This window comes from Zophobas morio, unplaced genomic scaffold, assembly GCF_036711695.1.
Source record: "Zophobas morio isolate AGI-343-1 ecotype UQ-CSIRO unplaced genomic scaffold, CSIRO_AGI_Zmor_V1 ptg000044l, whole genome shotgun sequence".
NCBI classification, from domain to species: Eukaryota; Metazoa; Arthropoda; class Insecta; order Coleoptera; family Tenebrionidae; genus Zophobas; species Zophobas morio.
Genome location: NW_026972149.1, coordinates 7,367,664 through 7,395,064, shown reverse-complemented (window position 1 = coordinate 7,395,064; position 27,401 = coordinate 7,367,664). Strand labels below are relative to the sequence as shown.

General features: G+C 33.2%; 1 protein-coding gene across 3 annotated transcripts in view; it reads right to left on the bottom strand.

The window, feature by feature from the left end:
* LOC135141537 (uncharacterized) overlaps positions 1 to 27,401 on the bottom strand; it is a 74,863-nt gene that overhangs the window by 17,461 nt on the left and 30,001 nt on the right. Inside the window, exon 1 of one of the 3 annotated variants that reach the window (XM_064072721.1) lies at positions 25,341 to 25,496. The exons of 1 other annotated variant lie outside the window; for it this stretch is intronic. In XM_064072721.1, coding sequence (XP_063928791.1) covers positions 25,341 to 25,379 — 39 coding nt within the window. In that variant the 5' untranslated portion in view covers positions 25,380 to 25,496. Of the gene's footprint in view, positions 1 to 3,904; positions 4,099 to 25,340; positions 25,497 to 27,401 lie in introns of those variants that run through there. One more of the 3 variants, XM_064072722.1, reaches the window with a different exon arrangement.

The window sequence follows — 27,401 nt, the reverse complement described above, 5'->3', positions numbered from 1 at the left end:
AGTACTTCCTAAAATAAGATTGATTTTTGACGAATGACATATCCTTTAAGAAAACAAAGGGTGGTTGGGCGCGGCTAGTACTTTTAAGATAACACTGATTTTTGGCGAATGATATATCTTCTAAGAAAATAAGGGGCGGGTGGGCGGGGCTAGTACTTGTACAGTAAGACTGTTTTTGATGAATGATATAACCTCTAAGAAAATAGAGCGGGAGTAGGTGGAGCTAGTAATTACTAAGTTAAAACTGGTTTTAGCAAATGATATACCTTCCAAGAATAGAGGGCGGGCGGGCGGGGCCAGTACTTGCTAAGATAAAACTGATTTTAACAAATGATCTACCTACTAAGAAAATAGAGGGCGGGTGGGTGGGGCCATACTTGCTAAGATAAGACTAATTTTAGCAAATGATATATCCTCTAAAAAAACAAAGGACGAGTGGGCGGGGCTCATACTTTTAAATAAGACTTAATTATTGTTGATTGTACAAGTTGCATTATAAATTTTACACAAGGGATACATTTAGGCTTGGAACAATGTAAAATTAACGTTTATGATTTATATCTAATTTACTGATATCATGAAATAAAAATGAATAACGCAAATTTTACAGTGGCAACTAATAAAAGAATCTAGGATCTGAAAAAGTAAAATAAGCGCTAATCGTAACTTTTTTTGTTACACTATTTGCTATTAAAAATAGTTGAAAAATGGTCAAAAATGTCAAAATTAGTCTTATCTTATCAAATAATAGCCCCGCCCACCCACCCTCGATTTTCTTAGAGAGTATGTTATTAGCAAAATCAGTTTTATCTTAGCAAGTACGAGCCCCGCCCACCCACCCCTCTTCTAATTCTAACGACTAATTTTATTTCTGTTCAGTATAAGGTGATCAGTCGGGGGTGGGCGGAGATAATTATGTTCTTCTGTCGAGTGGGAGTGGCAACTAATAACACTAGAATCTAGGATGTGTAAAATGTAAAAAAAGCACTAATCGTATTTTTTTTTGTTATAATATTTGATATAATTAAAATTAAAAGTTTATTTATTATTTCTTTCACCTGAGAATCGAAAAATTGAAAAATCGAGAAGTCGAAACATCAAAAAAATCTAAAAACTGAAAAATTCAAAAATCTATTGAAAAGTCCAAAAACCGAAAAACCGAAAAATCGAAAATGCAAAATCTTAAAAATCGCAAACATTGAAAAATTGGAAAACTGAATAATCGAAAAACTGAAAAATCGAGAAAATTAATAACTCCAAAAGTGGAATGACGAAAAATTGGGAAAGCGAAAAATAGAAAAATCAAAACATCGAAAAATTGGATAGTCTAAAAATTGAAGAAAATCCCAAAACTTAAATATCGAAAAATTGAAAAATGGAAGAAAAGGTGAACAATCGAAAAATTGCAAAAACCCCTAAACTGAAACATCGGAAAATTGAGAAATCGAAAAATTGAAAAATCGGTAAATCAAAAAATTGGTTAAATTAAAAAATGTTCTTATACAGTTTTTTTTTTTAATTGAACATCTATATAGTTTCCGCTCAGGAAGTAAAAATCTTTAAAATCGAAAATTTAATTTAAAAACAAAATTGAAAAATCGAAAATGTGACAAATTAAAAATTTCAAAAAATTGAAAAAGTGAGATATCGAAGAACTGAAAACTGGAGAAATCGAGAACATGAGAAATTGAAAAATCGAAAAATCTAAAATTGAAAAATTAAAATATCAAAAAATTGAAGAAAATAGAGGGCGGGTGGGTGGGGCCAATACTTGCTAAGATAAGACTAATTTTAGCAAATGATATCTCTAAAAAAACAAAGGACGGGTGGGCGGGGCTCATACTTTTAAGTTAAGACTGATTTTGGCGAATGATATACTTTCTAAGAAAATAGAGGGCGGGTGGGCGGGACCAGTATTTGCTAAGACTGATTTTAGCAAATGATATACCCTCTAAAAAAATAAAGGGTGGATGGGCGAGGCTAGTATTCGCTAAGATAAGATCGATTTTTGCAAATGACATCCTCTAAGAAAATAAAGGGTGGGTGGGCGGGGGTACTAATTACTAAGATAACACTGATTTTTGGCAAATAATGACGTCAAAATTAATACAGTTAACAACTTTTACTGTCACACGAGATTATCGTAATCGAATTCTTTTTCATAAACGAATCGAAAAACGCCACAAACTACAGATGAACGAAATCTCCATATCAAAGGAAATTATTCTAAAAAAATCAACCCCTAAAATGCGAGCGTAGCGAGCACGTTCAGGATATTTGAGTTCCACAGACATTAGTAATCACAAGCAATCATATGTTAATGACAACTAAATTTTTCTAAATAATTTAGCTTCTCAAGGATAACAATGAATAATTTTTTAATAATATCTGAACGTGCTCGCTGCGCTCGCATTCTGATTATTCTTTTTGTGACTAATTTAGTGTCAAAAAAAATACAAATGAACGATCCTACTTAGTTTTTATTGCAATAACATTCAAGATCTCCCTGTCAAGGTAAATTACTTTGAAAAAATCAATCTCATAAATGCGAGCGGAACGAGCACGAGCAGGCTTTTTTAGTAATCACAAACATTCTTTAAAAACTTACTTTTTTAGATAACAATAAAATATTTAGTAATAATTTAGCTTCTCAGGGACCCCAATAAATAATTTTTGAATAATACCTGAACGTGCTCGCTGCGCTCGCATTTAAAAGTTCTTTCTGTTATTTTCACAGAATTCGATCGCACTGAACACATTTAGGTTGACAGTCTCCCCAACTTGAGCATACAATTACAAACATTTTGAGCGTGTTTTTTTTTTCGAAATATGCGAAAAATAGGGAAAAAATGACAAAACAGCTTGCAATTTCAATAAAAAATCGAAATTTTGGGACAAAATACTTAATTTGAGACATTTTGAGAAGTTGAAATCGTACAATCTATCCCTCTATCTCTATGTGAAAGAAAAAGAGGAGTCGGTTACGTTAGTGTGTCGTTTAGGAAAAAAATTATGTGCCTTGAGTTGTTTACATGTGACATACGCGCCCAATCCTGCGCTAGCCCTTCTTCCCACACAAAACAGTCCCTTATGCACAGACACATTAAGTGCCAACTTGTTCACAAACCCTTCGATAGATTACCAAACAGCAGACAGAGTCTAGAAATACTCAAAAACCATATTTTTATTATTACGTATATCTTGACAAACTGTTGTTTAAAAATGTCTTGGAATGACAAATCGCGAAGGAATATTTCCGGCCAGGCGACGTCTGTCTGAAACAAAACATTTCACTTTAGCGGGCAATTTTTCCAATATAGTGAGAAACTACAAGCGATCGACCTAACCTTTTCATAATTTGAGTAAACATGTATGCATGTGGACGATATTTTGCATATTCGAAACGGTGACCTCTGTAGTTTCGGTGGGTTGTTGTTTGGGGTGTTTGCTCGTCCAGGGCAAATTAAAATTTTCCAACATGTGGGAGCACCTTTTAATTTATAAAACCGCAAAACAGCCCCGCTCCGCTGTACATCGGTCCACTTTTGATAGAACCTAGTTTATGACCAGTAAAATGGATTTAAATGCATTAATCACCTATGCCAAGGGGCAAATGCTTGTCGACAAACCAACACGCTCTCTCCAGCGCTGCATATTTCACAAAGCTCGAAAGCACTCATCATTATTTTATAATCACCTTTTCAGGTATATTCAAAGCGCTGCCCTGAAAACTTGCCATTCAACACACACAGCACACTCGCGTCAGAGACACGCTCCCCTTATCTTTATTAATTTTCGGTTAATTCCGGTGTTCGCAAAAATTTTTCTGACTTCTTAACGAAGCACTTAAGCAACTTTCGAAGGATTAGTTTAATAGCGATTCCAGGCATGGATGTGTACTTACCATTCTGTTGTTTGAATTCTCGTCTGGTTGCCGCCATTCCAGTCTTTGCGAAAGGTTTCGTTTTAATCTAGCTCCATTTTAGCTATTTTCGTCTTTAGGGCAATGTAAACAAATCGCGTAATCTTTTAAAGAACCTCCTGCTTTTATTGTTTAGGTTGGCATTACGGCTCTTATGATCTCCTACATCTCATCATCTAAGAATCGACTTAATTAACATGTTCTTGTCTTAAGTGGAGTCACATTGTAACGGAAATTCTTCGAGGCGTCTTAAGGAAGATAAATTAAGCGCGGAGCACAATATGAAAGGGTATGATGGTCGCCGGCTTGTCATATTGTGAAAAATACTCGAATATAATATTCGGGTTCAAGATGAATGGCCCTTTTTAGTGTTTTAAACGTAAATAAATTACGCAGGTAATCCACCTTACGTTTACGTTTTTGCTACAAAAAGAATTACGACGTAACTTTAGTGTCATGTCTTTACGTTAAAATCGAGAAAAAGTATATTTACTATTTAATATATAACAACAGTAAATAAACTCAAAGTTTTTGTTTTTCGCCAGATAAATCAATTGTTTGCGTTGCCCTACATCGCAAAAAGGAGTCACAGAACACTGTTGCTGCAAAAACACCAACGATTTTAAAGGGGAATGAATACTTCATGATCTTTGTGAGATCGCAATGCTATTATTTAAATTATCACGACCGAATTTGTTGTCCTAATATCCGTCCCGGTTATTTTGCAGTAACTATCGATTTAACATTTTGGGGTTAGAAACCTCGATTACGTTAAACATAACATGGAATAGCATGAATCAATTAACGTTATTATAACGTCGCTAATGTAAGAATAATAACGTCGACAAGATCCATTTTAGTTTTTGCCACGCTTCGCAATGAAGGTATTTTTGCACTAGAATTTGATTTTCGCTGTGATTATATTCAGTGGATGAAAATTATATGCGTTAAAATTTAGTTCAGCGTCGCAATCTGAGAATAAATGTGAATTACAACGTCGCAAATCACCAGTGGTTAATAAAAGTTTATATTACGTTATTTAAAACCAAAATATATAACAAAAAATGCTGTATAACAGGAAAAAAAAAACATGTGAAAGGCAAGTAATTGGCAAACATCGACGCATTTTCTGAAAAGATCGTACGTTAAAATTTGGTAAAAATTAAACGTATTTTTGAATGTATACATATGTACTTTCAATTTATTCTGTCATTAAAATTAGTTTAAAGAATACTGAAAAATTATTGTTGATTGTACAAGTTGCATTATGAATTTTACACAAGAGATACATTTAGGTATAGAACAACGTAAAATTAACGATTATGATTTATATGTAATTTACTGATACCATGAAGTAAAAATGAATAACGCAAATTTTTCAGTGGCAACTAATAAAAGAATCTAGGATCTGAAAAAGTAAAAACAAACAAAATTAATCTTATCTTATCAAATAATAGCCCCGCCCACCCACCCTCTATTTTCTTAGAGAGTATGTAATTTGCCAAAATCAGTTTTATCTTAGCAAGTACGAGCCCCGCCCACCCACCCCTCTTCTAATTCTAACGACTAATTCTATTTCTGTTCAGTTTAAGATCATTCATTTCACTCAGAGCGGATAAAATTAATCACTCGGGGGTGGGCGGAGCTAATTATGTTCTTCTGTCGAGTGGGAGTGGCAACTAATAACACTAGGATGTGTAAAATGTAAATAAAGGCTAATCGTATTTTTTTTTTTGTTATAATATTTGATATAATTAAAATTAAAAATGTATTTATTATTTCTTTCCAAAAACCGAAAAACCGAAAAATCGAAAATGCAAAATCTTAAAAATCGCAAAAATTGAAAAATTGGAAAAATGAATAATCGAAAAACTGAAAAATCGAGAAAACGAATAACTCCAAAAGTGAAATGACGAAAAATTGGGAAAGCGAATAATAGAAAAATCAAAACATCGAAAAATTGGATAGTCTAAAAATTGAAGAAAATCCCAAAACTTAAATATCGAAAAATTGAAAAATGGAAGAAAAGGTGAAGAATCGAAAAATTGCAAAAACCCCTAAACTGAAACATCGGAAAATTGAGAAATCGAAAAATTGAAAAATCGAGAAATCGAAAAATTGGTTAAATTAAAAAATGTTCTTATACAGTTTTTTGTTAATTGAACATTTATATAGTTTACGCTCAGGAAGGAAAAATCTTTAAAATCGAAACTTTTAAAAACAAAACTGAAAAATCGAAAATGTGACAAATTAAAAATTTCTAAAAAAAACTGAGATATCGAAGAACTGAAAAATGGAGAAATCGAGAACACGAGAAATTGAAAAATCGAAAACTCTAAAATTGAAAAATTAAAATATCAAAAAATTGAAGAATCGAAAAACTGAAAAATCGAGAAGTCGAAACATCAAAAAAATTTAACAACTGAAAAATTCAAAAATCTATTGACAAGTCCAAAAATCGAAAAACCAAGAAATCGAAAATCCAAAATTGAAAAAATTGCAAAAATTGAAAAATTGGAAAACGGAAGAATCGAAAAACTGAAAAATGGAGAAATTGAAAAATTCGAAAAGTGAAATACGTAGTTTTCTTTTCACAATCAGAAACTTAGTACATGTTTCAAATGGTGAATTTTTGAGGGAAATATGGATTTTGCAATTAAGATTCGCCCCTCGGTCTGACGACGAATGAAAAATTCATCATAATTAAGATAGGGCAGGTATAAGTGGAGATTAATTTTGGCTTTCTTTTTTACTTGATACATATAGCTTTTTTTAACAACACGATTATTTAAGAACGTGTTTCAGATGGTAATTTCATGGATAAAAATGAGAATTGCAATTAAGCTCCACCCCCCGACTCACGACGAATAAAAAATATCATCACAAGCGAGACAGGGCGGGTGGGCGGGGCTTATATTTTGCCCTTTCTGTTTCTTAATATACGTTTTTCTTTTCATAACAAAATACTTAAAACACGTTTAAGATGGTAAATGTTTGTGGAGAAATATCAATTTTGCAATTAAAAACTCCGCCCCCCACCCTGATGACGAATGAAAAATTCCTCACATTTGAGATCGGGGCGGCTATAGGTGGGGACTAATTATTGGCTTTTTTTTTATTTAATACATATAGTTTTTTTAACAACACGATTATTTAAGAACATGTTTCAAATGGTAATTTCTTGAAAAAAAATGAGAATTGCTATTAGCTCCACCTCCCGATTCACGACGAATAAAAAAAATCATCACAAGTGAGATAGGCCCTTTTTGTTTCTATTATACGTTCTTCTTTTCATAACAAAATAGTTAAAACACGTTTAACATGGTAAATTTTTGTGTACAAATAAAAATTTTGCAATTAAACTCCGCCCTCAACGTTGATAACGAATGAAAAACTCGTCACAGTTCATATCGGGGCGGGTATAGTTGGGGATTAATTTTTGGTTTTCTTTTTTACTTAGTACATATAGTTTTTTTTTAACAACACGATTATTTAAGAACATGTTCCAGATAGTAATTTCTTGGAGAAAAATGAGAATTGCACTTAAGCTCCACCCCCTGATTCATGACGAATAAAAAAAATCGTCAGAAGTGAGATAGGCGGGTGGGCGGGGCTTATATTTTGCCTTTTTTTTTCTTAATATATGTTTTTCTTTTCGTAACAAAATACTTAAAACGCATTTAGGATGGTAAATTTTTGTGGAGAAATATCGATTTTGCAGTTAAACTCCACCCTCCACGCTGATAACGAATGAAAAATTCATCACAGTTGAGATCGGGACGGGTATAGGTGGAGGATTAATTTTTGGCTTTCTTTTTTCCTTAATATATATGGTTTTTTTTTAAGAACACGATTATTTAAGAACATGTTTCAGACAGTAATTTCTTGGAGAAAAATGAGACTTGCAGGTGAACTCCACCTCCTCACTCACGACGAATAAAAAAAATCATCAGAAGTGAGATAGGGCGGGTGGGCGGGGCTTATATTTTGTCCATTTTTTTTCTTAATGTACGTTCTTCTTTTCATAACAAAATGCTTAAAACAAGTTTAAGATGGTAAATTTTTGTGGAGAAATATCGATTTTGCAGTTAAACTCCACCCTCCACGCTGATAACGAATGAAAAATTCATCACAGTTGAGATCGGGACGGGTATAGGTGGAGGATTAATTTTTGGCTTTCTTTTTTAATTAATACATATAGTTTTTTTTTTAACAACACGATTATTTAAGAACATGTTTCAGATGGTAATTTCTTGGAAAAAAGTGAGAATTGCAGTTAAACTCCACCCCGCGGCTCACGACGAATAGAAAAAAGTCATTACAAGTGAGACAGGGTGGGTGGGCGGGGCTTATATTTTGCTTCGGAAAATTGAGAAAACGAAATATTTGAAAAATCGAGAAATCGAAAAATTAAAAAATGTTTTATATAGTCTTTCTTTTTTAATTTGGACATCTAGTTTACGCTCAGGAAGTAATTGTTATTTCAATGAAAACGTGCTGAATATTCGTATCGATAAATTGAGAACAATTTATGTGTCAATTTCGGTTGTAATTAGCAGGTGTATTGTGAACGAAGAAAGCGTCGTAACGCGAATTATAATGGCGAAAGATCAAGATAAATTCGTAATTAACGTCTGAAATTGCATTCGAATGAAATTTTAATCTGTATCGTCCTTAAGGACTCAGCATTTAACAACTCCGAAGCACTCCCTTTTTAAATAGTCGTAAATTTTTACGTCGAGATAATTATTGATTAAGAAAGAATCTCGAGCCCGAATCCCGTCTTGATCGGGTTAAAGACTGACCGGTGGCGAAATTAGCTTCCTCTCTTGTTCTACGTGGTATTGAGTAATCTGTGTAATTCTTGACGTTGATAAACGAGGCTGTAAGGGTCGTTTTGTGCGAACGGAAAAAGCAGAAATCAGCAAATAAGCGAAAAAATTGTCGAAAATAAACACAAACGTTAGGCATGATACAGATTTAATTTAGATCTCGTAAGTACGGCAAAGAAGGTTTAAAATTTACTTTACATATTTAACTAGTTGTGTCAGAGGCCTCTGGCGCGTTACGAAACATAAAATACGGTAAAGCGTCGAGACGCCTATCGCGTGTAAAGATATGCCTAAGGCTTTTCACTTCGCTGCTTTCAACCTCCGAAAGTTAGAACGAACGACATAAAAAATCGTGCTGGACAACGCTACATGTGCGCTTTTGGCCAGAATACACGTGTACAACCACAAGTGGTAGAGGATCGTAAATTTTGATAAAACTCATACTACTCTAAATAATAACAGTAAAAGTTTCATCTTGAGAGCATCACCTGAACACAACACGTTACACACACCCGCGAAACCAAAAAAACACGACGAGAATATTCAAGAATTCCGCCCTTTCCTCTTAATAAACACTTTAACAAATTTATTTTCTACAAAGTGACAAAAGTTTTCTTTAGAAATGGTTCCAACATTAATCAGCGCAGAAGGTCCTTTATCAAAACTAGGGGATATCAAAGTTCGATCAAAGCGCTTTAAGTAAAACTGTGTTGACAAATGTGCCAGCAAACTATAAGTCACGATTTAATAATTTTTACGACAAACCACCAATTCGTGTGGACTGTATATAATGTCTCGAAATTAATAAACAAACTAATTTTGTTAATTACTAATCTTTTAAACGTCTAGGAAGAAACGCACGGCGAGCCCTAAATATCAACATCCGAGCGGAGGAAATTTATTGCACGCGCAATGCTATCGATCAGAGAGCAATAGTTACCATAGTTTGTCCTTTGAAATTCAATACAAAAGTTTCAGAGCTACGACTAGACGTCCTTGGAAACTCTCAAGTTAAACAAATTAAACGACTCAGTGCCGTCGGTGAGTACGAATGATTCAAGTCCGAGCTTCCGATTTTTCTAAAAGATTCAACAGCTGTAATTATTGCCATTTCGCTAATTTTGATACCACTTTATTGATTTAATCCAGTGGAAAAAGGCATTACGGAAAAAATAATACTGTCACAAGATTATCCATCCACAAAGGATTAACAAACCATCTCCAGCCAGAAAAATAATTTCATTGTCTCGCGTTTCTGCATCAATGGACTGAGCTTCAAACAATCGAAAAAATCAAAATTAGTTCACACCAGTTGTTTATATCCCACGGATTAAACACAGTGGCTAAAGCTAAGAAGCGAAAATGATTCATTTTTCAATTTCACTTCGATACAAATACGCACAACGAAAATTTCAACGAAGTGTCGACACAATTACTTTATAGTGTATATAATCTGAAATTTACCTGCGGCTCCCACCCACCCACCAGGAACCGCTTTGAGTCAAGTTTTAAATTAAGCGCTCTCTCTTTGTTCCAGGGTTGGTCTGAAGTTATCTAAACAAACTTAACAAAACTCTTTGAACTTAACCATAGAGTTCTATCATCTTAGTTTGGCAACCTAAGTCACTACGACATCCCCAACCAGAAGTTTTATTTTTCTCAAAAATCCCCAATAAAGTTGCCTTTTTTTTTAAATACGTGCGTTTTTTTCTGTTTAAAATGGTATTTTTTTACACAATTGAAATTTGGTTTTTCTTTGAACAACACAATTATTTCAGTTTCTTACAGAAAAAAAAGGATTTCGCGATTAAGCTCCACCCCTCGGCTCACGACGAATAACATAAATCATTTACATTTTTTTACAACAGGATTATTTAAGAACTTGTTTCAAATGGTAATTTCTTGTAGAAAAATAAGAATTTTGCAGTTACGCTCCACCCCCCCGGCTCACAACGAATCAAAAAAAATAATCGCAAGTGAAATAGGGTGGGTGGGCGGAACTTACATTTTGTCCTTTTTGCTTCTATTATCGTTCTTTTATAATAAAATATTTAAAACACGTTTAAGCTGGTAAATTTTTGTGGAGAAATATTAATCTCCGCCCCCCACGCTTATAACAAATGAAAAATTCATCAAAGTTGAAACCGGGAGGCTATTGGTGGGGACTAATTTTTGTATTTATTTTTACTTGATAATTCTGAATTACTAAGGAGATTGACATTTTTGGTACCGGCATCAGGAAGCTGCACTACTCGTAGCAGAAATATATTTTTCTACCGCCCACGTTTTTTGGTTTTCTAATAGAGCTATTAACGCACGCAAATGACGTCACAGCAGTTCGTTAATAGCGGAAAGGCCTTCTTTAATAGATCTGGTGTAATTTAGACCGGTAAGATTGGTAGCAATGACGAGAAATGTCAGGTGAATGTCAGTGGCAAATCTAAACTTAAAATTTACCACGTTTCCGGACGCGTAACTTCTTCGCAAGACATTTTAACCAATTTTAAATTACAAAAACTCGAATTGATTCGAATTACAATTGTTGTTGTGAAAATTCGAACCTCAAATATTTCGTGGTTAGTGTCAGACCAACCCATCACCAACCCCGACAAAAGTCCCCAGATTAAAAAAAATGCAAATTTCAATTAAATTTTGGGAAAAAACGTGTGCGGTAGAAAAAATAGTATAAATAACTCGTTCATAAGGCCATTGAGGCACTCATCCTTTATATAACTCGCGGCTTCGCCGCTCGTTCTATAAACTTGGATTCGTGCCTCAATATTTGCCTTATGAAACTCGTTCTTTAATATACTATTTTGCGCTGCCATAGTTGTAATTGACATTTTACGTTGACACGTGGCGTGTCGAAATGGCAATGAAAAAGGATCTAGTGCCGCAAAATACAAACGAGGAATTTAAGCTTTGAAAAAATAAATTGATTATCACAAAGTAATTACTACTAATTGATAATCATGTATCTAAAGTTATTATAACAAAAAGTGGCTCGAAATTTTAAAAAAGCGCAATTTAAGTTGTAATCTTAAATAGGGGAATTTGTTGATCAAAATTTGGATTTGTAGTAATTTGACAGTTCACACTATTCGATGGTTTGGTTTATGTTGTTGACAACTATTATGTTATTACTGTTTGTTAGTAGTTCTTGTTAATTAAAAAAACCGTTTAAACTTGACGTTATTCGCAACCTCACGCTGAATCATAATCACAAGATTCTCTCTGATCTGGAGCCGTAAATAAAAATGTTTCCACTGGTAAGTATTTCAGACTTCTTGGGCTTGTGTCATTCTGCCGCTTTAAAAACGCTGTTAATTTATAAAATTTCGAATGATTTATGTTATGTTTGATGCCAAGAGTACTTTTCAGAACTCCACCCCGCGGCTCACGACAAATAGAAAAAAATCAACACAAGTGAGATAGGGTGGGTGGGCGGGGCTTATATTTTGCCTTTTTTTCTTAATATGCATTTTTTTTTTCATAAAAATATACTTAAAACACGGTTAAGATCGTAAATTTTTATAGAGAAATATCAATTTTGTAATTAAACTCCACCCCCCACCATGATAACGAATGAAAAATTCATCGAAGTTGAGATGGGGGCGGGTATTAATTTTTAGCTTTCTTTTTTACTCAATGCATAGAGTTTTCTTTAACAATACGATTATTTAAGAACATGTTTCAGATAATAATTTCTTAGAGAAAAATGAAAATTCCAGTTAAGCTCCACCTCCCGGCTGACGACGAATAAAAAAAATCATCACAAGTGAGATAGGGTGGGTGGGCGGGGCTTAGATTTTGCTTTTTTTCTTAATATGCATTTTTCTTTTCATCAAAAAATACTTAAAACACGGTTAACATCGTAAATTTTTATAGAGAAATATCAATTTTGTAATTAAACTCCACCCCCCCACCATGATAACGAATGAAAAATTCATCGCAGTTGAAATGGGGGCGGGTATTAATTTTTAGCTTTCTTTTTTACTTAATGCATAGAGTTTTCTTTAACAATACGATTATTTAAGAACATGTTTCAGATAATAATTTCTTAGAGAAAAATGAAAATTCCAGTTAAGCTCCACCTCCCGGCTGACGACGAATAAAAAAAATCATCACAAGTGAGATAGGGTGGGTGGGCGGGGCTTACATTTTGCTTTTTTTCTTAATATGCATTTTTCTTTTCATAAAAAAATACTTAAAACACGGTTAAGATCGTAAATTTTTATAGAGAAATATCAATTTTGCAATTAAATTCCGCCCACCACCATGACAACGAATGAAAAATTCATCGCAGTTGAGATGGGGGCGGGTATTCATTTTTAGCGTTCTTTTTTACTTAATGCATAGAGTTTTTTTTAACAATGCGATTATTTTGCAGTTAAACTCCACCCTCCACGCTGATAACGAATGAAAAATTCATCACAGTTGGGATCGGGACGGGTATAGGTGGGGGATTAATTTTTGGCTTTCTTTTTTCCTTAATATATGTAGTTTTTTTTTAAGAACACGATTATTTAAGAACATGTTTCAGATAGTAATTTTTTGGAGAAAAATGAAAATTCCAGTTAAGCTCCACCTCCTGGCTGACGACGAATAAAAAAAATCATCAGAAGTGAGATAGGGTGGGTGGGCGGGGCTTACATTTTGCCTTTTTTTCTTAATATGCATTTTTCTTTTCATAAAAAAATACTTAAAACACGGTTAAGATCGTAAATTTTTATAGAGAAATATCCATTTTGCAATTAAATTTCGCCCACCACCATGACAACGAATGAAAAATTCATCGCAGTTGAGATGGGGGTGGGTATTAATTTTTAGCGTTCTTTTTTACTTATTGCATAGAGTTTTTTTTTAACAATACGATTATTTAAGAACATGTTTCAGATAGTAATTTCTTGGAGAAAAATGAAAATTCCAGTTAAGCTCCACCTCCTGGCTAACGACGAATAAAAAAAATCATTTTGTTTTTTCTTAATATGCATTTTTCTTTTCATACTAAAATACTTAAAACACGGTTAAGATCGTAAATTTTTATGAAGAAATATCAATTTTCTAATTAAACTCCGCCCTCCACGTTGATAACAAATGAAAAATTTTAATCACAGTTCATGTCAGGGATTAATTTTTTGGCTTTCTTTTTAACTTAATGCATATATTTTTTTTAACGACACGATTATTTAAGAACATGTTTCAGATAGTAATTTCTTGGAGAAAAATGAGAATTGCAGTTAAGCTCCACCTCCCGGCTGACGGCGAATAAAACAAAATCATCACAAGTGAGACAGGGTGGGTGGGCGGAGCTTTTATTTTATCCTTTTTGTTTCTATTATCGTTATTCTTTTCATAACAAAATATTTAAAACACGTTTAAGTTGGTAAATTTTTGTGGAGAAATATCGATTTTGCAATAAAACTCCGCCCCCACGTTAATACCGAATACTTCATCACAGTTGAAATCGGACCAGGTATAGGTGGAGATTAATTTTTGACTTTCTTTTTTACTTAATGCATATATGTAGTTTCTTTTTTACCAACACAATTATTTAAGAACGTGTTCCACACAGTAATTTCTTGGAGAAAAATGAGAATTGCAGTTAAACTCCACCTCCCGGCCCACGACGAATAAAGAAAATCATCACAAATGAAACAGGGTGGGTGGGCGGGGCTTATATTTCGCGTTTTTTTTTTTCTTTCTTAATATACGTTCTTCTTTTCATAACAAAATACTTAAAACACGTTTAAGATGGTAAATTTCTGTGGACAAATATCAATTTTCCAATTAAACTCCGCCCTCCACGTTGATAACAAATGAAAAATTCATCACAGTTCGTGTCAGAGGTTAATTTTTTGGCTTTCTATTTTACTTAATGCATATAGTTTTTTTTTTAACGACACGATTATTTAAGAACATGTTTCAGATAGTATTTTCTTGGTAAAAAATGAGAATTGCAGTTAAGCTCCACCTCCCGGCTGACGACGAATAAAAAAAATCATTACAAATGAGACAGGGTGGGTGGGCGGGGCTTATATTTTGTCCTTTTTGTTTCTATTATCGTTCTTCTTTTTATAACAAAATACTTAAAACACGTTTAAGATGGTAAATTTTTGTGGAGAAATATCGATTTTGCAATTAAACTCCGCCCCCCACGTTAATACCGAATGAAAACTTCATCACAGTTGAAATCGGAGCAGGTATAGGTGGAGATTAATTTTTGACTTTCTTTTTTACTTAATGCATATATGTATGTTGTTTCTTTTTTACCAACACAATTATTTAAGAACGTGTTCCACATAGTAATTTCTTGGAGAAAAATGAGAATTGCAGTGAAACTCCACCTCCCGGCCCACGACGAATAAAGAAAATCATCACAAATGAGATAGGGTGGGTGGGCGGAGCTTATATTTTGCGCATTTTTTTTTTCTTAATACCCGTTCTTCTTTTCATAACAAAATACTTAAAACACGTTTAAGATGGTAAATTTCTGTGGACAAATATCAATTTTCCAATTAAACTCCGCCCTCCACGTTGATAACAAATGAAAAATTCATCACAGTTCGTGTCAGGAGTTAATTTTTTGGCTTTCTTTTTTACTTAATGCATATAGTTTTTTTTTTAACGACACGATTATTTAAGAACATGTTTCAGATAGTAATTTCTTGGAGAAAAATGAGAATTGCAGTTAAGCTCCACCTCCCGGCTGACGACGAATAAAAAAAATCATTACAAGTGAGACAGGGTGGGTGGGCGGGGCTTATATTTTCCCCTTTTTTTCTTAATGTACGTTTTTCTTTTTGTCATAACAAAATACTTAAGACTCATTTAAGTTGATACATTTTTGTGGAGAAATATCAATTGTACAATTAAACGCCGCCCCCACGCTGATAACGAATGAAACATTCATCACAACTGAGATAGGAGTAGATGGGTGGGGCTTAATCTTTGGCTTTTTTTTTCTTATGGTATATAGTTTTCTTTCATCAATAGAATACATACTTAAAATATCAAAAAGTGAATTTGAGGTTAGAATTATGTGCAACATTTTGTATTTTTACCGTTTTATTTCTCTCTAAGGAAGCGGCAACACTGCGCCACACATTAGGTCGTCAAAATTAATATACTTAACAACTTTTACTATCACACGAGATTATCGTAATCGAAATCTTAGTAATAAACGAAACATGGGTTTTCAGCAGAAGTTTCATTTTAATTTCCATAGTGTCACAAAACAAGAAATAGGAGCCTTTGATGACGTATAATGTTCAAGGCAAATTACTCCAAAAAAGTCAACCTCTTAAATGCGAGCGTAGCGAGCACGTTCAGGATCTTTCAATTCCACAGACCTTAGTCACAAACAATCTTTAAAGTCATATTTTAATGACAACGAAATTTTTCTTAATAATTTAGCTTCTTGGGGACCCCAGTGAATAATTTTTGAATAATACCTGAACGTGCTCGCTGCGCTCGCATTCTGATTGTTGTTTTTATAATTAATTTAGTGTCAAAAAACATTTACAAAGGAAAGCACTAAAGCTTATTTGTTTTTATTGTTATAATTCTCGCAATTATAATTCTCGAAATCTCCGTGTCAAGATTAATTACTGTGAAAAAATCAACGTCTAAAATGCGAGCATAGCGAGCACGAGCAGGTTGTTTCAGTGATCACAAAAAAATCTTTAAACTTACTTTTTTACATAACAATACAATTTTTCATAATAATTTAGCTTCTCCGGAACACCAGTGAATACTTTTTGAATAATACCTGAACGTGCTCGCTGCGCTCGCATTTTAAAAGTTTTTTCTGTTATTCTCATAGAATTCGAGCGCAGTGAGCATTCAGTTTTTAGACAATTTTTTTTTTATTATTATTATTTAAATGTACGTGTTTAAAAAAATTGTTCGTTAATTTTGAGACAAAACTCGTAATTTGAGACAAAGCAATTGAATTGTTTACATGTAAAAACTACACCCTAACCCTGCTTGTTTGCATTCGGAGAAAAGTGGTGTGGGAGCCGCAGGTAGACCATAGATTAGGTAAGGTGGACTACGCACGTGTTATTGTACCGAAAGATAATTAAAGATTTAAGTTAAATATTGCGTGTGTGAAAGTTTGAAACACCGGGTGTATGCGCACATGGCTTATCTGTGGGTTAATTGCTAAAAAAAATGGTCAGTATCGTAATCGAGTTGAGGATCAGTGGCATGAAATGTGCATATTTCGCAAAATAAATGAAACGATCGAGTTGGAAGATAAATGCGGGTAAGGTCTTGGAGAAATCCACTTTTGCTCGAAGAATCATTCTTATCTATTACCTTATCTAATGCAACATTAAGTTCAGATCTTCTTTACACAAATTGTAATATAGACCCTATATTATTGCGTAGGGTAGTCCCCAATGCTATCGTATAACTAATAAGAACGTCGTGAAAACTCCCTTGTGTCCCAAAAGTTCCCAAAGGTTATATCGCACACATATATATTTGTACAGGGTGGTGGCGCGACTACCTATGGTATTGCATTCGATATTGCTCTTTTAAAAAACTGCTACCTTATTCCAGATCGAGATAATAACGGGAGATCCAGCTTTATTACAATACAAGCGGAACAAGACTTGTTCAAATACAAATAAAGGAACGATTTCGTGTTGATTTTAATAAGCCTTCATCAACCACTACAGATTTCGCCATTATTAGAACTGTTTACAAAGAAAAGGGATAATATAGCTGTCATAAATCGAGAAATGCGTATCTACGAATGGAATATTTATTTTTCATTCCGCAAAACAAGATTTCGCAAATTTTGATTGTTTACTCGGCGTAGAAAAATCGCCAAGTTTCTAAATTGTCTCTGATAATAAAAGTGAGAGTGTCTCGGATCAATTAGAACTTTCCTCCTCAGGTCGGATGTGAGCCGGTTACTAAAAAGAGCTTATGAAAAATGGATTATTGTTTACTTTTTCGATGAAATCAATAAAACAATATGCTTTATATGCAATACCCGGAAAGCTAAAGTCTCAGAGGATAAACCTAAAAGAGACACTATGACGTTAACATAAACGTAATCAAGCCGTAGCAGCCTAGGAATTTTTATTGAGCGCAAGTTAAGCAATCGCTTTTTTCATTTTGAGCCAGATTTGTCGCGTTTTCCAAACCCCGCAATCAAAATTCTTTCGTGTCGACACATGACTGATTTATGAAGTACTTGTGGGTTGAAAATGCGCTCGATCGCTTTGTATACATTGTGCACCTATGTTTGTACTGCATAAAAGCCCCTTTCATCAATCGATACACGTCAAAATAAAACGAAATTTTCTCTTCGAGGAAACAATTACATTCCTTTGCAGATCTGTTTAAGTGAAATCTAACTAAGTTTGGATTTTGTAAGCGGCGGATTGTAACATCAGGCCCGAAGCACTTCAGTCCCTTAAAATTAGACAGATCGTCTTTCTCAGTCCGAGAAACTGTCCACCCTCTCGGTTTATTTTTAAACTTTCTCTTGAACAAACACTTGGCGAAAAACAAAAGTCCGAAAATCTCCAACACTTCCAAATTTGATTAGCGATTTATCACGTACGGGACAACTTCCCCAAACACACTGAACCGAGCCCTTGCATTTTTCGATTGTTCGCGGATTTCGAAGTTTGTTTGCTTTATCTGATAATACAAAAAAAGTTCGACGCCGATTCCATAAATTCCACGTTGAAACCTACACCCGAAACTTTACATACGCAGTATTCTAACAATCATTTTCAATTTTAAACACACAACGAACTTAAAATACATGTTGTTAAACATTATTATTATTCAAAAAATGTTGTTGTTTAATTTTGATTTTTTTCCAAAACATAAAACTAGCCAGTCCTCCAATGGACTCAATTACAATGCTCAGGAAGTAAAATGAATACAATTCGCCAAGGTTCCAACATAGTTGACAAAACGCGTGACGTAACTCAAGTTGCATTTAGAATGTACATTTGAATCTACGCTACAAAAAAAAGGCGTCAATGTTTAATAAGTATGTTAATTTTGTGTGTGCGGTTTAATACTGAAAGTGCTGTGTTCGCTGAATTTTAATATAATCGTTAACATAAATTAAAATAAGTTAAAATTTCAAAGTCATCAGTTTGGCTGTTTTGTAAGTTATCTTTTTATAGCATTTGCAACGGACAAGCGACAGACAGTCAGACGGAACTTAGACGTAAATGCAAAATAAAAAATACTCTATTTCCACGTTAATTACGAGTTTCCTTTTAAATTTTATACCGTTAAATTGCAAATGCGAACTCTTTTGTTGGTTGTTAAAAAAGTACGTTGTGGTTTATTTTCCCGACTATGAAAACCCATATTTGAAGTAGAAATGCGCATTCAGGGAAAACTAATTAGCCGGTGCATAATACGAGCGTAATGGATGCGTTCTTGTCATATTTATAAATAATGCAGCCGTTGAAATAGTCAAATTGAAACGTTATGACGCACACAATTTTCTAAAAATACCAGAATCGATGTCGTTTTTTATTTTGCGTTTTTTGCACATTTGTCCGTTTGTTTTTGCATATAATTTATTAATGCAGCGAATGTCCTTTATCACAGTAAAGTAAAGAAATGTCACCCCTGATAGGCATCAATACAACAGATAGAAAATATTTATAAGACGGAATAAAAAGTCTGTACACGTTAAGTGTGCAAACACATGAGGGCGATAAGTTTGTCGAAAAACTGTGTCGAAGTAATGGACAAATCGAACGTTCATTTCCGCTCAGTCTCCCCTTATCTTGATGTACGCCGTTTTTAAGCGCGTTAAATAACGTTTCCCTTTGTTTAGGAAGCAACTCGTCTATTCACACAACGTATAAAAATGGTTACGAACAAAACGAAGTAGAAAAATATGCATAAATTAAAATAAATCTGTAAATTTAGTTGGCCGCATGAAAAGTACAGAAAACGTATATCACAAGCGAATGGTCTGCTGAATAACATTACTTCGGTCATTTGCATGCTGAATGCAGGTTTATACTTTATTAAAAATATTTTCCATAGGAGCGTTCAAGTTTTGTGAACTGCGACGCAATCCACTTAGAAACGACTCAAGTTATACTTTGTTTTACCGAACTATGATGCCGGGTTGTTAACAAGCTCCTGGAGAGTCTTATAAAGCAAACCAGAACCATTTTTTTAAGTGTGAGGTAATTTATTAGTCGTTTATAAAACCATAGGAAAGCAATTACGTCTAAAATACTAGTGCATAGAGAACAAATTCCAACTCTTATGGAAACAGCTAGTTAAGTGTGTGAAAATATCCGAACGAGAAAGTTTTACTTTGAACTTATCACCAAAGCGGATTAAAAGTATTTTCTACTTCTCAGCTTTCCTATCATTCGATTTTCTCGGAAACTGTGACAGTTTATGAATCTTTCCCTTGGAGAAAATTTGATACCGATAATTATTTTCGGCAAAGATGAAAAAGAACTCAACTTTAACTATTGTTGGAGTGAGTTATGCGTCGAGAGGAGAGAAAACTCGCATTTTTGGATGGAGATCATTAGTTTTCCCGGCCGAGAAAATTGCCTGTTTCGAATTGTTGTTACGGGAGTTTACGTTTAAACTTAGGAAATATCATTTAATTGTGTTACGTGTGCTCCCACTCATTTAACTGTTTCTTGTTTCCATCATGTAGTTAATGAAATTAGAAATATGGTTCTGATTGCATTGGCTGCTAATTGGTTGCCGTTGAGTTTCAATATTCCGGGCGAGCTTTGAGGATATTTCAAACTCATTTAAACCAGGTTCACATGTAATGGTAAATTGAGCTGTTTTGGAGCAGTTTGAAATTAGTTCTTCGTAAAAAACGTCTTTAAATTTTTAAATGAAAAAAACATCCAATTTTAGCCAACACGGATTGTGCCTGGCGAAAGCTTTTTCCGGTATTACAACTTTAATGCCACTTATACTCGCTGAACCCGTTTGATTAATAGTTAATCACTCCTAAGGGCTTAAATAATACAAATCGGTGAAACGGTCCTACTCTACGCGACACTAGTTTGTATCGTTGTTGTTGCAAATCGAAAATTGATCGACAAACTTTTAAAACAATCGACTCGATCAAACGGAAGATTATGCGAGAGGCAGCTGTTCAAAAGCTTATTATAATGTCGCGACTAAAACTACTGCATTACATTTTCGCCCTGCATATTCTAGTAGGAAAAAACATGACGCGATAGCAAACTTTCGCCCTTTTCAAACTCGAAACATTGCTATTTTAACTGATTGAAAAGACCAAGGGAGTTATCTCCGCATTGCAGCTTTTTTCGTTCAACGCACTAATGTTTAATTCAATAATTAACTTTTCATTTAGTTTATCGATTGTGTTAATTTTTAAACAATATGTTCGTGCGCATTAAACGTGTCACAGTGATAACGATAATCACACCCAGACTACGAAAATTCAATACCATGTTAACAAAAGTTGCCTTTTTTCGGTTAAAGTCAGCTCGATTTTCAAAATTTTTTAAAGTGGCCAAAAAACGTTGAAAAAAATTTAATTTTCGTTTGGAACTAAATTCTAATTTGAATTAGATCATGCAACTTTTCGACAACATGGCCTCTTATTTAATACCGACGCCATGTTTGTCGCCATCTTGTAATTTTTTTTTTCTAAAAATTAAGCGTAGCAGTTTTACACACCCACAATTCCATTTAATAACCTACATTGTGATGACATTTACGTAGAAAAATGGACACACCCAACAAATTCTATTAAAAACAAAATGGCGGCCTTATATGCAATTTCGAAACCATTTGCATTACAAAAGTTTCCCTCACAATGTTTTTTTCGAAATAGTAGATTTGAGAATACGAAATTTGATTTTTTAAAGCCACTTCGATTTACAAATTTGTTCGAAAGTTGTAAATTCCGTTAAAAAATCTGAAATAATAAGTTCAAAATGACAAACAAAGATGAATTTCAGTAAAATATACCGTTTCCTTTTTGGAAATATCTTCACTTTTGTGTAAATTACCGTAGCAATTTTTTTTTACGTAAATGAAGTTTACCCAATTTTTTAATATTGATAATTCTAAAAATATGAAATTTGTTTTTTAAAACCGTTTCAAAACCTAAAATGATTCACTACCATAGCCAAAGTGACTGATAAATAACATCTTTTTTTAAAATGTGCCACACCCATTCATAAAATTGGGTTACGAGTAAGTTTTTAAAAACAAAAGATTGCAATAATTCTGAGAGCACTTCGGAGTGTTCGTAAAATTATTTTGAGGCCACTTTTCTCTAAGTTATTATTGCAAATTTTCTAAAATTTTTATTACTTACTTAATACCGACGCCATATTTATCGCCATCTTGTGAAAAAAAGATTTCACTTTTCTGTAAATTAACCCTGCCAATTTTACACGCATCCATTCGTTTAATAACCTACATAATGACTTTTACGTGGAAGAATTAACACACACAACAATTCTATTAAAAAAGGATAATAAGGTTATATAATAACAAAATGGCGGCTTTATATGCCATCCGGAGACCCTTGCGTTGCTTAATTGGCTTTCCCCCACATTTTTTTTTTTCATAATAATACTTCTAAAAATATGAAATTTTTTGTTTAAAGCCATTTTAGTTTGCAAATTTATTTAATATTTAAAAAACCTGAAATAAAAAATTCTCGCTACAATCCCTAAAATGACTCTTAAAAATATGCCACACCCATTCATAAAATTGGGTTACGAGTAAGTTTTTACAAACAAAAAATTGGAATCGTTCTGAGAGCACTTCGGAGTCACTAAAATTATTTTGGGGCCATCTTTCTCTAAATTAAGACGCTTTGATATTTTTATGACTGTAGCTTTTCTAAAATATGACTCCTGATTTAATACCGACGCCATGTTTATCGCCATCTTGTAAAAAACAAATTTTACAAGCACACGTTCATATTTAACACACAACAAATTCTTTTAAAAAAGATAACAAGATTGTATAATAACAAAATGGCGGCTTTATATGCCACCCCGAGACCCATGACTTACGCAAATGAAGTTTCCCTCGCATTTTTTTTTTTTTAATATAATAACCCATGACTTACGCAAATGAAGTTTCGCTCCCACTTTCTTTTTAATATAATAATAATAGTTATAAAATATGAAATTTTGTTTTTTAAAACCATTGAAGTTTGCAAATTTGTTCAAAATTTAAAAAACCTAAAATGATAGTGTCACTACATACCCAAAATGACTGATGAATAATACATTTTTTAAAAATGTGCCACACCCATTTATAAAATTGGGTCACAGGTAAGTTTTTGAAAACAAAAATTGCAACAGCTCTGACAACACTTCTGAGTGTCAGTAAAATTATTTTCAGGCCATCTTTCTCTAAATTATTATGCTTTATTTTATTATTGTAACATTTCTGAAATGTGACCGATGGCCATCTTGTAAAAAACAAAAGATTGTATAATAACAAAATGGCGGCTTTATATGCCACCTCAAGACCCGTGACTTGCGTAAATGAAGTTTCCCTCCCATGTTTTTTTTTATAATAGTTATAAAAATATAAAATTTTGTTTTTTAAAACCACATAAGTTTGCAAATTTATTTCAAAATTTAAAAAACTTAAAATTATAAATTGTCGCTACGACACCTAGCATTTTTTTTTAATGTGCCACACCCATTCATAAAATTGGGTTACGGGTAAGTTGTTTAAAACAAAAAATTGCAGAGAGCACTTACACGCTCACACACATTTAATAACCCACATAATGAATTTAGGTAGAAAATTATATAGTTCTAAAAACATGAAATTTGTTGTTTAAAGCCATTTCAGTTTGCAAATTTATTCGAAATTTTAAAAAAAGTAAAATAATAAGTTCTCACTACAATACACACTTAAAATGACTGATGAACAATACATTTTTAAAACATATGTCACACCCAATCAGAAAATTACGTTGCGAATAAGTTTTTAAAAACAAAAATTGCAGTAGTCATTTTCAGTGTTACAAAATTTAAAACAATATAACTTTTATTGATTAAAATTGAATCGACGCCATCTTTAGTCAAAAATTAGTTTTTATGATATTTTGTAATTTCTGTTACAATGTGGCCGCCATCTTGTTAAAGACAAATATAAAACGCAAAATTTGTAAACTCTAGCCATCGTTTTTAAACACCATAATACGTTTTAATACACCATAAAATGGCAACCAAGCGCCATTTTAGCCCCTCTTTTGTAAAAAGCGCCACTAACTTCATAAAACCGTTACATACCCTGACATTTTTTTTACCGAAGACGACACATTTAATTCAACGAAAGGAGTTTTTTTCGAAAGTGAAATCTGCGTCTGTTCCTTTAAATGAGATGACATGATTACTCAAAAATAAATAAAGCCAACTCTTAATAAAAAGAGATGTGATTTTTTAGAGTCTTTATAATTTCGTGTCATATTCAATTCGACCCCGAAAAGGTTGACAGCAAAACATTCACAAAGCAGAACTGCGACGGTTTAAAACGCTGTCAACTTTGATATTTTTTTTCAGTTGGACATTTTACAAGCGTGAATAAGACTTGTGTAAAACCGATCTTTGATTTTTTTCTATTCAATAAACGCTAAGTTTAATCGCAAATTTTGTGTTGAACGAATTATACGTTTAAGAAATAGCATGCGGTGTATTTATTGTGTAAAATTTAATACAGAGTTTACCAGTCTAGACGTCCCGTTGGATTGTGCCTTCACACTATTGTTGAATTTTTTTTCAAAACGGTGTAAGTTGGAGGAGAATTTTAAACGCACAAACATCAATAATATAAAGTAAAACAGAAAAAAATTTAAGCGACGTTTTATTGCGATAAAATATCTGCTTAGAAAATTTCGCGTCTTGTCGTGTATTTTATGAAACGGGATTGTAAAAACCGCACAAAAACTATTTTCGTGGAAATAAAAGCACTCGCGATCGTCTGAAATTAAATTAAACGAAATCCTAAGTTCGTGATTTTTTATACTAACCGTAAATTTGGAGAACACACAAAATTATACACATAACATACAGTAACAACATGAATTATTAATTAATGAGGGAAGTTGGTACCAGAAAATAATATACCACTTCACTAAACGCAACACTGAAGTTTTAACAAGGCAGAAAAAACACAGACATCAAACATCGACTTTTACGCGAAAAAAACGCATTAAAAATGCATGTCGCAAATGATAAAAAATGAAGCAAAGAGTAAAAAGCTGCGTACGTAATGTGTTACTCGAAATTGTCATTTTCAGGCGAATTAACTTTTTAATTGGCGGCTACGTAACGAAACTGATCCAATTAACACACGATGATTTTTTAAACATTTTGCGACAATCGCAAACACAAGTCGCAAAATCGCGAAAACTGCACTCCCGATCGAATTTTCACAATTCAGGCGGAATTTTGCGTAAAAACGGTTTGATTGTGGACATTTGCGACTTAGTGAGGCGGTGTGCGTGCAGTGCGTGAAATGCGGGGGGTGTGATTTGTCGGAAAATGAACGTGTGTGAAGTCATGCAAGAAAATTCAGACGAACAGAAAACACACCACATTGAGGTTATTGTCGAATTCGTGGTGATGAGACATGCCGACTGATTTCGATCAAGTAATGTCGCACTCAATAACAGGCATGATAGAATCGGCGGCAGCAGCGGTGGCGGCGTAACCGAGGCCCGAACTCTCCGCTCGCGTTACGTTTCATACACCTTGTCAGACTGAGCTCTGTGTAGTAAGTTATGTATAACAGTCATTTTGTCGCGCACTCGAAAACTTGAACCGAGTTCAACCGTGGAACGCCACTGCACACGAACGCGAAGGAGTAACGCTAATTGCAGGAAAATTCGACGCCGTTCCGGGTGCTGTCGTGGCACAGAAGCCGATTTTTCCGGGAAAATCCCGATTGGCTAGCTTAAAAAAACATATTCTTGCGGAAAACCGAAATTTTGTTCGCGGGGGTTGGTGCAGATTTTGCGGGATTTATTGCCAGTTCATAAGCGGGTTTTGCTCATTTAGAACTCCCCGAAATGAAAAAAACTTTTTTAACGGATTGCTCGGTCAGTGGGGCTCGTGTTTTACAAAAAATTCAAACAGAAAGTGGAAAAACGGATTTTTTAACGCGTATAATCGTCGGCTGATCGGTGAGTTTTTAAATATCGTTTTTCGCTACAAAAAAATATATAAAATGTAGTTTCTTTATTTATAAACAAGCGAATTTTATTATTCACCCAGTTCGTGAATTTTAAGCATTGTTTTAGCATCATTTTCACTCTCTATTAACGTAGGTTGATCTAAAAGCTTCTAAATATCGTTTTTGTCAAGAACAAAATATAAAAATTATAGTTTCTGTGTTTTTAACCAAGGAAATTTTATATTTATTCAATTCGCAGTATCTAAGCTTTCTAAAAAATATTTTAGCGTTATTATTACTCTCTAAATACTCATTTTTAACGCGTATAATAGATAGTTGATTTATAAATCATTTCTCGCACCAAAAAATACAAAAAGTATAGTTTCCTTATTTTTAAACGAACAAATTTTATTATTCGCACCATTCGTAATTTTTAAGGTTTCTTAAATATTATTTTCGAGTTATTATCACTCTGACAGAGCCATCAAACAACGGAAAAACTTACTTTCAAAGCGTAGTTGATTTATAAGCGTTCAGATAGCATTTTTAGCGCTAAAAAATATAAAAATTATAGTTACGTTATTTTTAAACAAAGACACTTTACAATTTATTCAGTTTGTCTCATTTAAGCTATTTTAGATATTATTTTAACCTCCTTATCACTCTGACAAACCAACGAGAATACGGGGAAACCGATTTTTTAGCGCAAATAATCGCTAGTTGATTTAATACTCGTTTAAAAATCATTTTTGTTGCTAAAAAATATAAAAATTATACTTTCTTTATTTTTAAACAATCAGATTTTACAGCTCACACATTTCGCAGACTTTAAGTTTTCTTAAATATTATTTTAGCGTTATTTTTTAACACATGTAATCGTCAGTTCATTTATAATCGTTCAGATATCATTTTTCGTGCGAAAAAAATATAAAAATTATAGATTCTGTATTTTTAACCAAGGAAATTTTATATTTAATCAATTCGCAGTATTTAAGCCTTCTAAAAAATATTTTAGCGTTACTATGACTCTCTAAATACTCATTTTTAACGCGTATAATAGATAGTTGATTTATAAATCATTTCTCGCACCAAAAAATACAAAAAGTATAGTTTCCTTATTTTTAAACGTACAAATTTTATTATTCGCAACATTCGTAATTTTTAAGGTTTCTTAAATATTATTTTCGATTTATTATCACTCTCACAGAGTCATGAAACAACGGAAAAACTTACTTTCAAAGCGTAGTTGATTTATTAGCGTTCAGATAGCATTTTTAGCGCTAAAAAATCTAAAAATTATAGTTACGTTATTTTTAAACAAAGACACTTTACAATTTATTTAGTTTGTCTCATTTAAGCTATTTTAGATACTATTTTAACCTTCTTATCACTCTGACAAACCAACGAGAATCCGGGGAAACCAATTTTTTAGCGCAAATAATCGCCAGTTGATTTAATACTCGTTTAAATGTCATTTTCGT